The sequence below is a fragment of the Rousettus aegyptiacus genome, unplaced genomic scaffold (genome assembly GCF_014176215.1).
Source record: "Rousettus aegyptiacus isolate mRouAeg1 unplaced genomic scaffold, mRouAeg1.p scaffold_m13_p_6, whole genome shotgun sequence".
NCBI lineage: Eukaryota > Metazoa > Chordata > Mammalia > Chiroptera > Pteropodidae > Rousettus > Rousettus aegyptiacus.
In genome coordinates this window covers 15,725,250-15,739,769 of record NW_023416309.1, presented here as the reverse complement: position 1 = coordinate 15,739,769, position 14,520 = coordinate 15,725,250, and the positions used below count along the sequence as shown (strand labels likewise).

The window sequence follows — 14,520 nt, the reverse complement described above, 5'->3', positions numbered from 1 at the left end:
AGTAGTGGAAAGGAACCTATTATCTTTATGTCTTATGACTGAGAGAATTTCTGTATGTAATGGACCTGCTAGTGTAGTGGCCCTTAACAAGAATTCCCTAAAGCCTTCAGGTTGTTTGGGTGAGGGTAGAAGTGAGGTTGATTTTGGAATTCCTAAGAGAGGAGGAGGTATGTTAGCAATGTAGCTCCCATGCTCCTGGGGCTCCTGCACCTAAGTGACAGGAGTATGTTGATGGGAGAGTCCTTTGGAAAAAGGGAAGAACTTAACATGCTTAGGAATGTTTGACTTGTAATGTTTGAAACGTCCATCCATGCCTGCCACACTTTGTGGACAGAGGTAAAGTCTAGATCAGTTTATTTTAAAGCCGAATTAAGTAGCTTCTAGATTGTGAGCACCATGATGTTCTTAAAAAGGAAGTGGAATACTAAGCAAAAAAAGATCAGAAGGGAGTCAGATCGTGATTTCAGTAGTTCCAAGAGACTTGAATTCCATCCTTCCCTGGCTTCCAGTGGAAAGTTATCTTTGCGTCCATACAGAGTAATGTTTTAAATAAGGAAAACCACATACTGGGCGGGGGAGGGGAAGTAAACTGATTAACTGGTCAAGGTGCTATTCTACCTGGGCCTCAGATTCCTCATCCCTAATAGAGAATTTCAGCTCCATCCTTTCAGTTCCTTCTACCCTTTAACTTTCTAAGTTTGAATTTTTAACATGAGTGGGAAACATCATAGAGAAACTAACAAGTGAAGGAGAAATTTGTGGGATGAGTTTCCAGACAGGCCTGCCATACAGCACTGTACACTCACCTGTCTGTTTCTTCCCCCCTCAGTATGGCTATGCCCCCAAAGGCTCTTCAGTGGTGTTATACAGTGACAAGAAGTACAGGAGCTTTCAGTTCTTCGTTGATCCAGATTGGCAGGGTGGTATCTACGCTTCCCCAACCATCGCAGGCTCAAGGCCTGGTGGCATTAGTGCAGCCTGCTGGGCCACCTTGATGCACTTCGGTGAGAGCAGCTATGTTGAAGCTACCAAACAGATCATCAAAACTGCTCGCTTCCTCAAGTCAGAGTATGTGTGAAAGATTGGGATTCTGCCTCGTCTCTTGCTTTGTCTGCTGCTGGGCTCAAGGCCTCTACCTGGCTAAGCACCCATAGTCCCAGCCTATTTTGTGTCTCCTAAGAGACCAAGAGTTTAGGATAGCAGCTTAAGAGTGTGGTGCTGGGCTGGGAGGATAAGAGCCCTTGTTCTGCTATGACTTGGAGGTTCAAATCTGGCCTTCATTTGTAGGCGACCTTGTCTCCAAGGATGTCTTAACTGGGAGCTCTTACCAGGTGCTGACGGACACCTGGTTAAGACAGTGACTCTCAAACTTGACCAATGCACCCTGATCACCTGCAGGGCTTATTAAAATGCAGATTGCTGGGCCCCACTCCTAGAATTCTGATGCAGTACATCTGAAACAGTGAAGGGGTCTGAGAATTTGCATTTTTAGGAAGTCCTCAGTGGATACTGATGCCTGTTGGTCTAGGAATCATACTTGGAGAATCATTGGACTAAGAAAAGAATTGGGGGTTGGGGAGATAGAAGGAACAGGAAGTGGGGTGATGAAATCTCAGGTTAAGCTAAGGCTAGAACTAGGCTGCATGCTTCATCTAGCACATCTGTTTACATATTACCCGCCTGTTTCTCTGTGTATCACCAGGATTGGGGAGGCTTTTTCAGAGTCTCGAGGGTGATTGAAAGCGACCAGTGGGCATGTCTCATACCAATCTGTTGAGAACTGCTGCCATTTCTTGCTTTAGGGATTATATATATGACTTGTTAAAACAGTACATCTTCTAACCCTCAGATGCCCCTGGTGGCATATCATAATTTGGGAGTTGGGTTAGGAGCCAGTGAATTTGATTCACTGAATCTAAAGGGGATCTGGGCCTTCAAATATTTGTGCTGTGTAGGATCCACCAATCTCGGTCTAGCCACCTTATTTTAGAAGATGAGAACACTAATGCCCTAAAGGGTTAGACTGTGTTATAAGGGAGACAGTAGTTGATTAAAAGAGATGATGACTAGAGGAATAGATGTGGCTGAATTTTCTTTTTGTTCCTTTTCTTGTTTGTTTTAAGACTGGAAAATATCAAAGGCATCTTTGTTTTGGGGAATCCTCAGTTATCAGTCATTGCTCTGGGCTCCCATGATTTTGACATCTACCGATTATTTAACCTGATGACTGCTAAGGGGTGGAACTTGAACCAGTTGCAGTTCCCATCCAGGTAAGCTTGAATAATCCTCTTCCTTCCCTTTGCTCCATGACTTTTGAAGAACTTAGGTAATAAGGTGACCTGAGTATAGAGCTTGACTGCTAGAACCCAGCACTATAGTGGCAATCATAGTATCTATAGGATTTCTGTCTTGTCACCTGGAGTTATTCAGTATCAAAATAAGACCATTAGCTTTAGACTCTGGCAAAATTAGGTAGCAGCCTCTTGAGATCAGCAGTCAATCATAAGATCCCTCTATCCGCACTCTCTTTCTAGGCTCAGTACTCTCCAGTCTGTCTTGTACAGTCATCGGATGGCTCTTCTAAGCTGACTCGTTACTTGAGTAATATTTAGCTCAAAACCTTCTAGTGGGCCTCTAATCATTCAGGCCTGCTACTGTCTTCTTTATGCTTTTCTAATCTAATCTGCCTTGATGCCTTTAAATAAACACTCCACCCAACAGAATAGGTTACTTCAGTCTCCTCCACATACCTGTGATCCTCTCACATGTTGGCACCATTGCCAGTCCCGTCTGGACTCTGATTTTTCCTCTTCACAATCCTTCTGTACTCCAGTCTCTCTCCAGGGGAAGTTAGAGTTTATTTTTTGCCCTCACATCCTTTTAAGACCCCAGCCTTTGTCCCTATCACCATGAGGGTTTATCAGCTAAGATAAAAGAATCCCGCTGGTGGTCACATAGGTGCAGGACTACTGGTGAACAGTTTTCGAGGGGAGGGCTGGGACAAAACAGCCAGCTGTATTCATTCTGTCAAGTTGGTTCTTGATCACACTGAGAAAACCTCATGCAAGCCCATGCTTGACAACCCGTGTGTTTGAGAACCCTGATGCCCAGGGCTGGGTATAATTTGGATGACTAAACTGTCACAAATAACATGAAGAAGCAACCAGTCAATTCCTTTATTGGGGGCTGCTTTATTTTAGAATTTTTTTCCCAACGTTCACCTCTCCGTGCCTCTTTCTTCACCCATAGTATTCATTTCTGCGTCACGTTGGTACACACGCGGAAGCGTGTAGCCATACAGTTCCTGAAGGACATCCGGGAATCTGTCACTCAGATTATGAAGAACCCTAAAGCAAAGACCACAGGAATGGTAGGGACACGTGGGGTTTTTTTCTTCCTGTGGAAGTTTAGGTGTTGGGGGGAGGAGTGGTTTGAAAGAATCAGATGACCTTGAGTCTGTTCCTATCTCTGTTCCTTATCCACAAACCTGTTTCCTTATTTACTTGGAGCTGATGATGTCTTCCTTACCCATTCCTAAGGTTTTTTAGTTTCAAATGAGGTATAGTATATATAAAGCACCTTATAAGTTTGGTTGTGGTGTACAAAGGCGGGTAATGTTAGTGTCCATTTGCAAAGAAAAGTTTGACACAGGAATGACAATAAACCTGTTTTCAATGGAATTTTCTATAGCAAATCCCATAGGATAGTTCCTTTGGGCAGAAAGGCAGACTGTCAAGTACCCATGAAAATGTACCAGTGAAAGCCATTTGTCTTTTTGATCAAATGGAGCCGGGGGCGGGAACGGAGTCGGGGAGAGGAGGGCACCTGGAGGGCGAGGCGGGGGGAGAGGGAGGTCATAACCACTCCTATCCCCTCATCACTGACAGCGATTCTTTGCCTGCGTTTGTAGGGTGCTATCTACGGCATGGCCCAAACCACCGTCGACAGGAACCAGATAGCAGAATTGTCCTCCATTTTCTTGGACAGCCTTTTCAGCACAGACACTGTAACTCAGGGCAGCCAGATGAATGGCACTCCAAAACCCCGCTGAGCCTGGACCCTTTCTAGCCCCGAGGAACTTCTGGCTTCAGAAGGTTCTAGGGGTGTTGAAGAGGCTACACAGTTTCAACATCTGGTCTTGCTCCATAGAGCACAAGACAGACAGACCATGAGACAGCTCGATCCTCAGAACTCTTGTTCCTCTTTTTAGCATCCTTTTGTGTGTGTTTTTTTTTTCATATGAAGACCCTGGAGGATTCCATTACGTAATTATTTTGCCCTTGGTTTAAATGTCACCCTAGGCATTGTTTTAACCATTTCCTTCTCTAACCTCTCTAGCTTTCAACCTCACTGAATCGTGTGGCAGTTCTGACCTGTCCTGATTTCTTAGGGCGGCTGGGATACAGTTTATGAGATAGAAAAAGGTTTTCCTTGGAATCTCAGGCAGATTGGATGGTCACATGGGAAGCAGTCACATAACACGTTTCTTCCAGTGAGTGTTAGGTATACTCTAAGCAGGAGGCTTTTTCAGCCTGGCTCTTTGAGTAATTTAGTTGTTTCTCTTGGAGTTACTTTTATTGTAACTCATTTTATTTTTCCAGGACATGACTGACCAGGCCATTGTTGCTATTATGCAGCATAGAATGGAGTGGTCCATTGTCCTCTTCTGGAGTGCAGTCTTCATTTGATACTTGGTTGCCACCATTTTTGGAGATTCTTATTTGAAATTGTGCTCTCACTGGTTTGTTGTTGTTTCCGTGGGCTAGGAAAAGAATGTGGTTCCCAGAGGATGTAGGACTTTCTGGTCTTAGTGCTGCCTCTGAACTGGCAGTCTTTGGAGCACATATGAGCCCTCTCCAGAGCTGGAGATGATCAGAAACCAGACCTTTTCCTTTATTTTTCTGAGTAATCAGAGTAGAATGAGCACCCAGATGCAAATATGTCACCAAAGTTGGTGTGGTCCTCCCCTCACCCACGGTTTTAAGCCATCGTGTATGAGACCACTCAAAGCACCTTCACAAGTTGTGCCTTGATTTACCCTAGGTGGTGCAAAGAGGGCGTGAGAGAGCCCCCAAGGCAAGGAAAAATTTCTCCATTAGTGTGTTTTTCCTGTCATTTCCCCATTTATTCAACTCCCAAAGGTAATATGGCAGTCTAGCCTCAGGTACTAGACGCTTCTCAGCCCTGGCTAGGATGAGGTAAACATTTTGGAATAGGAAACCATGATGGTGTCAGTTGTAGCCTAGAGCCTGGGATTTCTTCATAAGACTAGTTGCTCAGGGTGGTGCAGGGACAGGACCAAACCCTGCACCCACTTCCTACCCTCTTCTTCCCTGCTTGGGGCCAGGATCTAAGTTAAGCCACTGTCCTACCCACCCTAATGATGACATATCCTGTGTGTGCCTTTTTCCTCAGCAGGGAGCAGTGGTGGGCTATTCCTAACCCAGGCCGTGGTGGTGGTGGGCGGGGGGCGGGGGGGGGGGATGGATCAGTCTTTGAGATTTTTATTTGGTTAAGGGAGTACTTAGGATAAGTCAGGAAAAACTTCTCTGTTCCATTACCCTTCTCAGGGACTCCTGAATATTCAGCCTCTTTATGCTAGTATCTGCTCACCTCCTTCACTGGGATGCTGGTGGCCAGGAAAGCCAAGACAACCAGATTTTTCCCTAAGCTCCTTACCACTTTTGTCTGAACTGTTCTTTAGCACTGTACTTCCTACGTAAAACTGTGACTGGCCATGTCTTTGCAGGGCTGGTGTGTATGTGTTTCCTCCTGTCTATTGTGGGTTCCAAGAATATTTGGGCGCTGTGTGTGTGCACACGCATGTGTGTGTGTTAGAGGAAGAGACAGATCTTTTGGACTGGGGGTAATGTTCCCTCTAGTTGCTGTGAACTGGTGGGCACCTCCTGAGAGGAGGTGTGGTCAGAGCTGTATATGAATTGTCTCTTGCGTCTCATTGCATTCATTATGTTGGAGGAAGTCCAGGGACCCCAGACCCACTCAGCAGGCACCACTGTGGTTTGTCAGCTGCTCAGATGGAGAAGCATGTGACCTACAGAGTGTTCTATTGCTTCTGTTGTCTCCCGTGACCTTCCTCTGTTCTGTGACAACATTGCTGTCCAGGGAGGGGTAGGGTTGGTGATGGTGGGGGTGCTTTTCAAAGGGACCTACTGTAACCACTTTAATTTATGATCATGAGCCTTAGTTTGACTTAACTCTTTGGGGCTTTCCATTCTGTGTGTATTTGCATGTAGTAACACCCAGTCTCTAGCAGAGGTGAGTGGAATGTCTAGGTGATACCACGTTGCTAGCAGATGTCACATTTGCCTCTGCAAAAACTGTACTGTCTTGTTTCTGCATTAGAAGTAGTCCTCTGTATATACTGCCATGACACTTTTAATATTGTTTTATACTTGGAAAATGGTACTTGTCTCCTTTAAATCTTTTGTCTTTAACATAATTGCAGCAATAATCTCTTTAAAAGCAATTAAGTAATTAAATGTCCCAAATCTTAATTGTTGTGGATGGCTGCATTTATTTATTTATTTATTTAGGTGCACATGTGTGAGCCCAGATGGGGTACTGGCAGCTCTTGAACTGGCTGCTAGTGAGAGATCGCCCCCTTGTGGTGAAACGGTTGTATGCGATCACTGCTATGAGGGCCAAAGAAGTGAATGAATGAGCAGCACTCCTGCCTAGTTCCCAGCATTTTCATAGCTCTGCCAGGAGTAATGGTAGTACCTGTTTTAAGGTGGTCTGGAACTCAAGTCTTTAATTCCCCAGGGCCAGAACCCTGCCTTATGTTTTCTGTCATTTTCATCACCAACTTCTACTTAAACTTTAATGATAGATTGAGCCATTTGAGGTAGTCTTCAGCTACCTGGACAGCGGCTCTGTCTCACCCAAGAACACTGACTTCAAACCCTGCATTTGGTTTGGGAGCTGATAGAACCCCTCAGAGTGTCTGCACCTGTAACTGCTGGACGTCTTATTCCATTATGACTAAGAAATGAGAAGTCTTTCCAAAGGGTCACTCAGGTTCCAAAGGCTGTCATTCAGATAACCAAGCTTTTTATTCTAGCTTTCAGCCCATTCAGACTTTGCCAGATTTTGTCTGTGGATTTTGTCATTGTCCTTATACTGTAAAAGCAGGCAAGCCTTAAGACTGGCTAAATTTATAAGCAAGTGCAGAAACCATCAGGATTAGAAATCTTCCTGATACTGCGGCCCCAGATTGCCTTCCTAGTCAGGTTTCACCGTATATTACAGGTGCCCTGCACACCTTTATCTTTGTTCATGATGCTCCCTCAGCCATCTCTGCCTCAAGAATCCAGATTTTGGGGGTAGCTCCATAGTGTAGTGGTTAGCACGTCTGCTTTACATGCTGAAGGTCCTGGGTTCACACCCCAGGTGCACTAGGCCTCGGGTGCACCAGGCCCCAAGTGTGCCAAGCCCCCTGGGTGCGTCTGGATCCAGGTGCACACTGCGAGCGTGTGGGAAGAGACACCCCGGCTTCAGAGATCCAGTTCTCAAGGGGAAACAGCAACATCCGTAAGTCAGGGGTGGAAGTGTGTGTGTGTGTTGGCGGCGGGAGGGAGGGAGATTGGGGAGGGGGTTGGCGAATTAAAGAGGTGGTAAAAAAAAAAAAAAGAATCCAGGTCTTTGAGGCACAACTCAAATGAAGCCACCAGATTGACCCTTGTTAATCACTTCCTATTCTCTAGCTCATTTCTTATCCTTGCATCTAGTGTTAATTCATCCTGCCTAGTAATAGTTAATGGTTTTCCTGTTTATTTCCACTCGATGATAAGAACTCCTTGAAGGCAGGGTGGTCTGATTTCCTTTTCCCCAGATCCTTGAACATAGTGCTTCAAATGCTTGACCTGTGGAAAAGAAGATTCTAGAGCCTGAGGCCAAGTGAAAGGATAGTTTTATTTGAGGCGGAAGAGCGTATGTGTTTCTGTCACATAGGATAGGATTGGCTTTTTCTAAGATAAGATTTTGTCTTAAGCACAGCTTCTATCACAGCTTCCTGAAAAATGAATTAGAAAGGAAGGCACAGCCTGGAAAGAAAATCATTGCTGTTGCCGAGAAGTTATAAAGAATGGGAAGGTCTTATTCAAATTAGGGTACATTTAATAGAGCCCCAAGGATGAAGAGTGTAGTGTGGGGGAAAAAGGTCTAAGTTCCTGGTGTCGGCAGTGATGCTGGCATCTGTTTCCACAGCAAGGACTCACCCCTCCATGGAGGCAGCAGGGTGGACTTGTCAATTTTGACTGTAGCAACATTTTGGGGCTCCCCTATTCCTTCTCTCTGGATTTCCAGTTCAGTCACTTCTTTCCCTGAAGAATTCAAAGCAGAAAGGCTGGGTCTATGTCATGGACACGGCTACTTGTTCAATGAAGCTGGCCAAGTTTATGTCCCGTTCCGAAAGTCCCGCACACTCATGGGTGCTCAGGGTGATATGAACCTGAAACAAAAGCAGATTTTCAGGGCCTGCTGATTCCACTACTTACCCTAAGGGCAAGAGAGTTACTAGCTGTTCAGCTCAGCCACATCAAGAGCTCTAGAAAATAGGCATACCTCATTTTATTGTGCTTTGCAGATACTGCATTTTTTTACCAGTTGAAATAAAAGACACTCCAGCACCAAAAAGATTAAAACTCGCTCAAGGCTCAGCATTTTTTTTTTTTTATCAATAAAGTATTTTTTAATTGAAGTATGTACATTGGTTTTTTAGACATAATGCTTTGCATACTTAATAGGTTACAGTATAGCACAAACATAACTTTTATATGCACTGGGAAACAAAAATTTTGTTTAATTTGCTTTATTGTGATGTTCACTTCATTGTGGTGGGCTGGAATTGACTTGCAGTATATCTGAGGCATGCCTGTAATAGCCAGACACTACAATCTCCCCTGGAGTCTGCCATCCTGACATTTGATTACATTGCTATCTTCTACATCTCCAAAAACAATGGTGACTTCAGCTATAGGGTAAATGAAATATCCAAATATTAACAGCAACCTATAAAAGTGAAAGACTAGGCCAAAACCAACTCCAGCTCCCTAAACACTATCCATTTACAGATCATCTTTTCCAGCCTTAATGTTTTTAGAAAGAATCCAGGATAGCTGTTTGCACATGGTAGGCATCTAATGACTGTTCCAGTTCATTCAGCAGACAGTCTGATCTGTTTGCTGTGCATGGCTCTTCTTAGTTCAGTTTTATTACATTTTCATTCTTTCATACCTCCAGAAAGATTTAAGTCATGTAGAGCTACTAACAGTGAATATGTCTGATTCCTATGGGCTTTCCTTCCTTGGGTTTTGCCATCTTGATGTCTACTTACTGTCTACTTTAACCATAGGTTATCTCACAGTGTTTTAATTTGCATTTCTTTAATGTAGAGTGAGACTGAGTGTTTATGTAGATTCTAGGAAGATGAAAGAAGCAGGAGGAGAGGACAGTCAACCTATGGGTGAGGAAGGTACATAGGGAAATCCAAGGAAGGGGCCTTCAGGATGAGGTGGCGTTCTCAGAACTTGGGACAGGGCTGAGCACAATAGGCACACATCACTCACCTTGTTGTACACGTTAAACCATTCAGGATGGTGGTCCAGTTTCTCAGCCTGCAGGGCCACTCTTGTCATGAAGCCAAAAGCCTAGTTAGTGAAGTAAGTTAGTGTTTTGAGAAAGAGACTGCTGGGCACCTTTATATGGCCGGTGTAAGGCCTCAATCAGGAGGTTGGATGAGCTTCCTGTAAGAAAACCCCTTCTGGCTTTAATCATTCTACCTGGCATCCTGCCACTGGTTCTGAGGCTGGAGTTCAAGGCAGTCTTTCTGGAGTAGGAAGGTCTTGTTACTTGGGTCACTAACAAGGTATTTAGTCTTGGCCAATCTTTTCTCTGTCTACTAAAATGTTTCCTACTTAATTATATCCTCTCAAAGTTCCAGGTGTGGAGAGCCCAAGATTCATTTGCCCACTCTCCAGTCCCCACAGATGACACTTCCTGAATTAATAGTGTCTGAGAGTCTTGGCTAACAGGACTTTAAGGGGGAGAACAAGTTCTGGAGTGTGACCCCATTAATCCCAGTCTCAGAAAACTCCGTCCCCCCCTGGTGCCATACCCTATTGAAGTCTTTGAAATGGAACTGCTTGAAGATGGCATCTCGGCCTTCCAGCTCGTTCCATCCCACAGCCCTCAGGTTTGGCAGCAGCTGGTCCCTCTCCTCAGTACTTAGCCTGTGTGCTTTGCCAGCCTAGGAAAGGGAAAAAACAGAGGCCCAAGGGCAATTCTTTGTACAGGACAAACGAGAGGGCGCCAGACCTTTGAGGGAATTGAGCCAGCTTCCACCGGCTGCTCTGGATGTGGGGTGACACAGTCAAAGGGCAGCTGGTCTAAAGCAATAGACTGGGAGGTGTCTAGGGTGGCACCCTGCCCTGGAGGTGGGGCCCTGGCTCATGCACTGATAGGTTCTTAGATTCTACATTCCACTCAACAGAAAATCCTGAGGTATGATGTAAATCTTTGGGACTAACAAACACTTCTCCCCCACCCTTGTCCCCAAAACCTTACATAGCCCTTTCCCCAGAAAGCTAGGTGTCTTACATTAATGAGGCAGTGAAAGCAAAACCAATCCCAGCTGTTTATGTATTACAACATAGCCTTTCAGAACAAAGAGTACCCCCTCACTGTCCAGCATTGCCCCTACTGTTACACTGTCAGGTATACTGAAAAGGAAACTGAGGCCTAAAGAGGGAAATGACCACTGTTCTCCCCCACCCTCACCCCCAGTCAGTGAGAGCACAGGCATTGTACCCGAAGTGGATCTGTGCCTCTGCCTCCCTGGGGCCAGCAAAGGACCCAGCACTTAACTTCCAGGTGATTCTTAGCCACATTGCAGTTGACAAGCACTGTCACTACCTCCCAGTAGGTACTCCACAATGCTCCCATGCAGCCTCTGGTTCCCCGCTGCCAGGCCTAGGGTTCAGACTTCCACCTTCTTTTCTGTCGGCCTGAGAAGCTGGAGCCACACAGCTGTTAAAAGTGGAAGTAACTTGGCCAAAGTGGCTGGCAAACCTGGTGCCCCATCCATATATTTACCTATTGTGCAAAGTGCCCTCAGGGCAGCCCAAATTGGTACAGTTCAGAACCCTCAGAGAACAGAAGGAAGCAAAGTTCCCATCCTCTGGGAGGATCCACATCTAGGAGCATAAGGGATCCCAGAGGTTAGGCTCCTGAAATAGAACTAACCAAGGACAAACTGTAGAGTGCTGAATGAAAGATGAAATCAATCAAGAAGGTCTAGGGAGAGGATGTGAGGGAGGTTAAATTTAGCATTTATGAGGCAGGCCACAGACTTGGGTTGAGTTGGCAGGACCGGTTCAAGCCCCACTTCTGCCATTCTCCAGCCAGATGGCCCTGCACACTCAACTCCTTGGCTTCATGGGTAAAAGGGGACCAGAACGTCCACTTCACATCAGCAAGAGGAGCCCGTGGGACCCTTTAATAAGGGAATGTCATCTGCATTTTTAAAAAGGAGCCTTCTTGGGGCAAGTAGGCTTATGATGGGCCTTGCAGATTGGGGTAGAATTGGAAAAGTACTGCAGCACTCTGATGAGTCGGCCTTTTTCTCCCTCCTGAAAACGTGTGTTCTCTGGAAGATCTGACTTGGTCTGTCTCCACTCTGGAAGATCTGACTTGGTCTGTCTCCACTCCTAGGCTCCAGAAGTCTAGAGACAGCAGTAGAGATCCGCATCACATGCCCAGCCCCCATCTTTATTCCAGAGCTGGCTCTTTCTCAGTGGCTGATAAGCCTGGTCCACGTATCCAGGCAACCAGATGACCAGATGTCAGCCAAGGCATCAGAGCCCACTGTTTAGTTCTTTGGCTCTGAAAGGAATGGGTGGGTACTAGTGAGCTCCTGGGAGGTCCCTGCCCCGCCTCCCTCTCTCTAGAGTCTTTTGGAATCCCCCAGGACTCAAAGCCTGGGGCTGAACTGACAAGCCCCTCAGAGAGGGTGAAGGGGTGGTGTTTACTTAGTAAATCATGGAGCAGGCCTGCCTGCCTCTGGGGGAGTGTATAAGGAGTTACTGATTACCCACACCCTGCATCTTTGGGGCCTTGGTGCACCTCACAGCCTCACTCAAGTACCTCCTCTGCCTCCGAGCCATAGCCATCAAAATGCCCTCCTAGGTGTCACTGTAGTTGTAGTCTGGACTGCTTCAAACACATTCAAGCCAAAAATGGGCTGTTAAGTAAAGCTTCTGGGGCCTCCCCTCTTTTGGCTGCCCCCAGGTCTCACCTTCACCTCTCTAACTGGGGTGGGGGTGTTGAAGCGTGGCTGAGCACAGGGCCTGGGACCCTGGGCGTTGGGGGAAACAGCCTGGAGGATGGAAGATTCTGAGCAATCAATCATGTCCCCACTGCTTGGGTGAAGGCCTCAAACTAGGTCCCAGGGCTGGCTCCGAGGCCGGGAGAACACGGGTGCCCAGAGGGCTTGGCCAGCTCCTGTGCCCAGAAGAGCAAGCCGGAAGGGCAGAAAACAGGCATGCAAAGGAACACACAAATTCAGCCTTTCCTCCTCACACACAGGTGTCACCGCCTGCCCCACCTCTCTTCCTCAAATACAGAACAGAACCGTCGTACCACGGAGGGGAAAGATATCTGCGGGCTCACTATGTTGTCCCTAGTCCCACCGCCCCACCTCCGCATAGGGCGATTACTAAGGCCCGCCCGACGCATTGTGGCGCCCAGGGGCTCTGGCCTGAGAGCCAGGGGCAGGCCTGGCTGTTACCTGGACCCGCCACGGCCCTCTCCGGAGCCCAGCTATCCCTGCGGCACCATCCGGGATGGGAGCAGAGCGCAGACCCCGACTCTCCCTCCAACCGGCGCGTGTCTGTCTGGGAGGGGATCGGAGGAACCCTCCCCCACCCTACCGCCCCACCCTGCCCCGCCCTGTCCTTGCAGCCGGCCGGGCCTGGGGCCCCGCGTGGCCCCCTTACTCTCTGCGCACCCCACTGCGTGCCTGTTCCTAACGGGGCTGCGTCGGTAGCGGCGGCGCGCTATCCCCCCTCACCATGTCGGGGCGCAGCGCGTACGCAGTCGAGCAGCAGGTGGCGGCGGTGAGGGCGAGCGCGGCGCGGGGTGCACAGGGCGGCCGTCAGGCGCGGCTGCGCTCGGGCCGCCCCGGGGCGGGAAGCGCAGCCGCGGAGGAGCGCCACCCGTAATCATTAACTCCGGCCAGCTGCGACCGGCGTCGGCTCCTTTCCAGCGCTTTCCTTCGTGCCCTTGTTTCGGGGAGCTCAGGGGTTAAGTGAGCCGGCTACAAATGCAGACTTAGTCTTTTGAATCGTGCTTTGCCCCTTACTAGCTGTGTGACCCTGGGGGCGATATTATATTTTTCCCTTTAAAAACACTTTATTGAGGTATTGATCTACAATAAACTGCACATATTTAAAGTGTGCGGTTTGATGCGTTTCGACATATGTATGCTCCTGTGCAACCATCACCACAATCAAGATCACGAGCATATCCTTCATCCCTAAATATTTCCTCTTCTGCCCTCGCACAGCTATTGATCTGCTTCCTGTCACTGTAGATTAGATTGCATTTTCTAGAATTCTATGTAAATGGAAATCATACAGTATATATACTCTTTTTGTGTCTGGTTTCTTTCACTCAGCATAATTACTTTTGAGGTTCACCCATCTAGTTTCATGTTATTTAGAGCTTTTTTCCCATTTAATGGCTAAGTAAAATTTATTTTATACTATTACATTGTTTTGGATGTTACAACACACATCACGATTTGTTTATACATTCACTCATTAATGGACATTTGGGTTATTTCCAGTTTTTGAGCTGCAATGAACTTCCACATACAAGTGTTTGTATGGATGGATGCTTTCATTTTTCTTGGGTAAACACCTAGGAGTGGAATGGCTAGGTCATATGGTAGATGTGTGTTCACAACTTCTTAGGAAACTGCCAAAATGGTCACACCGTTGTGCATCCGCACCAGCCACACGTGGCAGTTCAGTTCCCTGGCATCCTCACCCATACACCAGTACTTGGCATGGCAGGTCTTTTTCATTATAGCCATTCTCATTGGTGTGCAGTGGTATCTCCGTGTCTGAATCTGAATTTTTTTAATCACTAATGATATTGAACACCTTTTCATGTGCTTATATGACATTGGTAAATCTTTGGTAAAGTACTTGTTCAAATTTCTTGTCCATTAAAAATAACTTGGAGTGTTTGTTTTCTTGTCGAGTTTGAGAGTTTTTTATTTTGGATACAAGTCCTTTATCAGATATGTGATTTGCAAATATTTTTTTCTTTTGCATTTTTGTAATGTCTTTCAAAGAACAAATGTTCTTAATTTTGATGAAATTTAGTTTATCAAATGTTTCTTTTATGGACTGATATTTTGGTGTGGTAATTAGGAAATCTTTGACCCAAGTCAATGATTTCCTGCTGTATTTTCTTCCAATGTTTACTCCTATATTT

At 46.4% G+C, this 14,520-nt stretch overlaps 2 protein-coding genes across 12 annotated transcripts in view; one reads left to right on the top strand and one right to left on the bottom strand.

Annotated features, from left to right (window-relative positions):
- SGPL1 (sphingosine-1-phosphate lyase 1) overlaps nt 1-6,515 on the top strand; it is a 48,106-nt gene extending 41,591 nt beyond the window's left edge. For both annotated transcript variants that reach the window (XM_016121036.2, XM_016121037.2), the window contains exons 12-15: nt 830-1,068; nt 2,124-2,270; nt 3,250-3,370; nt 3,911-6,515. In XM_016121036.2, coding sequence (XP_015976522.1) covers nt 830-1,068; nt 2,124-2,270; nt 3,250-3,370; nt 3,911-4,051 — 648 coding nt within the window. In that variant the 3' untranslated portion in view covers nt 4,052-6,515. The remainder of the gene's footprint in view (nt 1-829; nt 1,069-2,123; nt 2,271-3,249; nt 3,371-3,910) is intronic.
- A 1,398-nt stretch (nt 6,516-7,913) lies between these two features.
- On the bottom strand, nt 7,914-13,206 carry PCBD1 (pterin-4 alpha-carbinolamine dehydratase 1). Of its 10 annotated transcripts, XM_016121042.2 has the most exons (6): nt 13,088-13,104; nt 11,113-11,213; nt 10,828-11,032; nt 10,136-10,267; nt 9,588-9,668; nt 7,914-8,470 (listed from the first exon to the last, which is right to left on the bottom strand). In XM_016121042.2, the coding sequence occupies exons 3-6, from the start codon at nt 10,960-10,962 to the stop codon at nt 8,372-8,374; spliced, it is 447 nt and encodes a 148-aa protein (XP_015976528.2). In that variant the 5' UTR covers nt 10,963-11,032; nt 11,113-11,213; nt 13,088-13,104; the 3' UTR covers nt 7,914-8,371. The 10 variants fall into 10 exon arrangements, with proteins under 10 accessions (XP_015976528.2, XP_036078376.1, XP_036078377.1 ...); XM_036222483.1 differs by lacking the exon at nt 11,113-11,213 and having other exon boundaries at nt 13,088-13,148; XM_036222484.1 differs by lacking the exon at nt 11,113-11,213 and having other exon boundaries at nt 10,933-11,032; nt 13,088-13,105.
- Between the last annotated feature and the right edge of the window lie 1,314 nt (nt 13,207-14,520).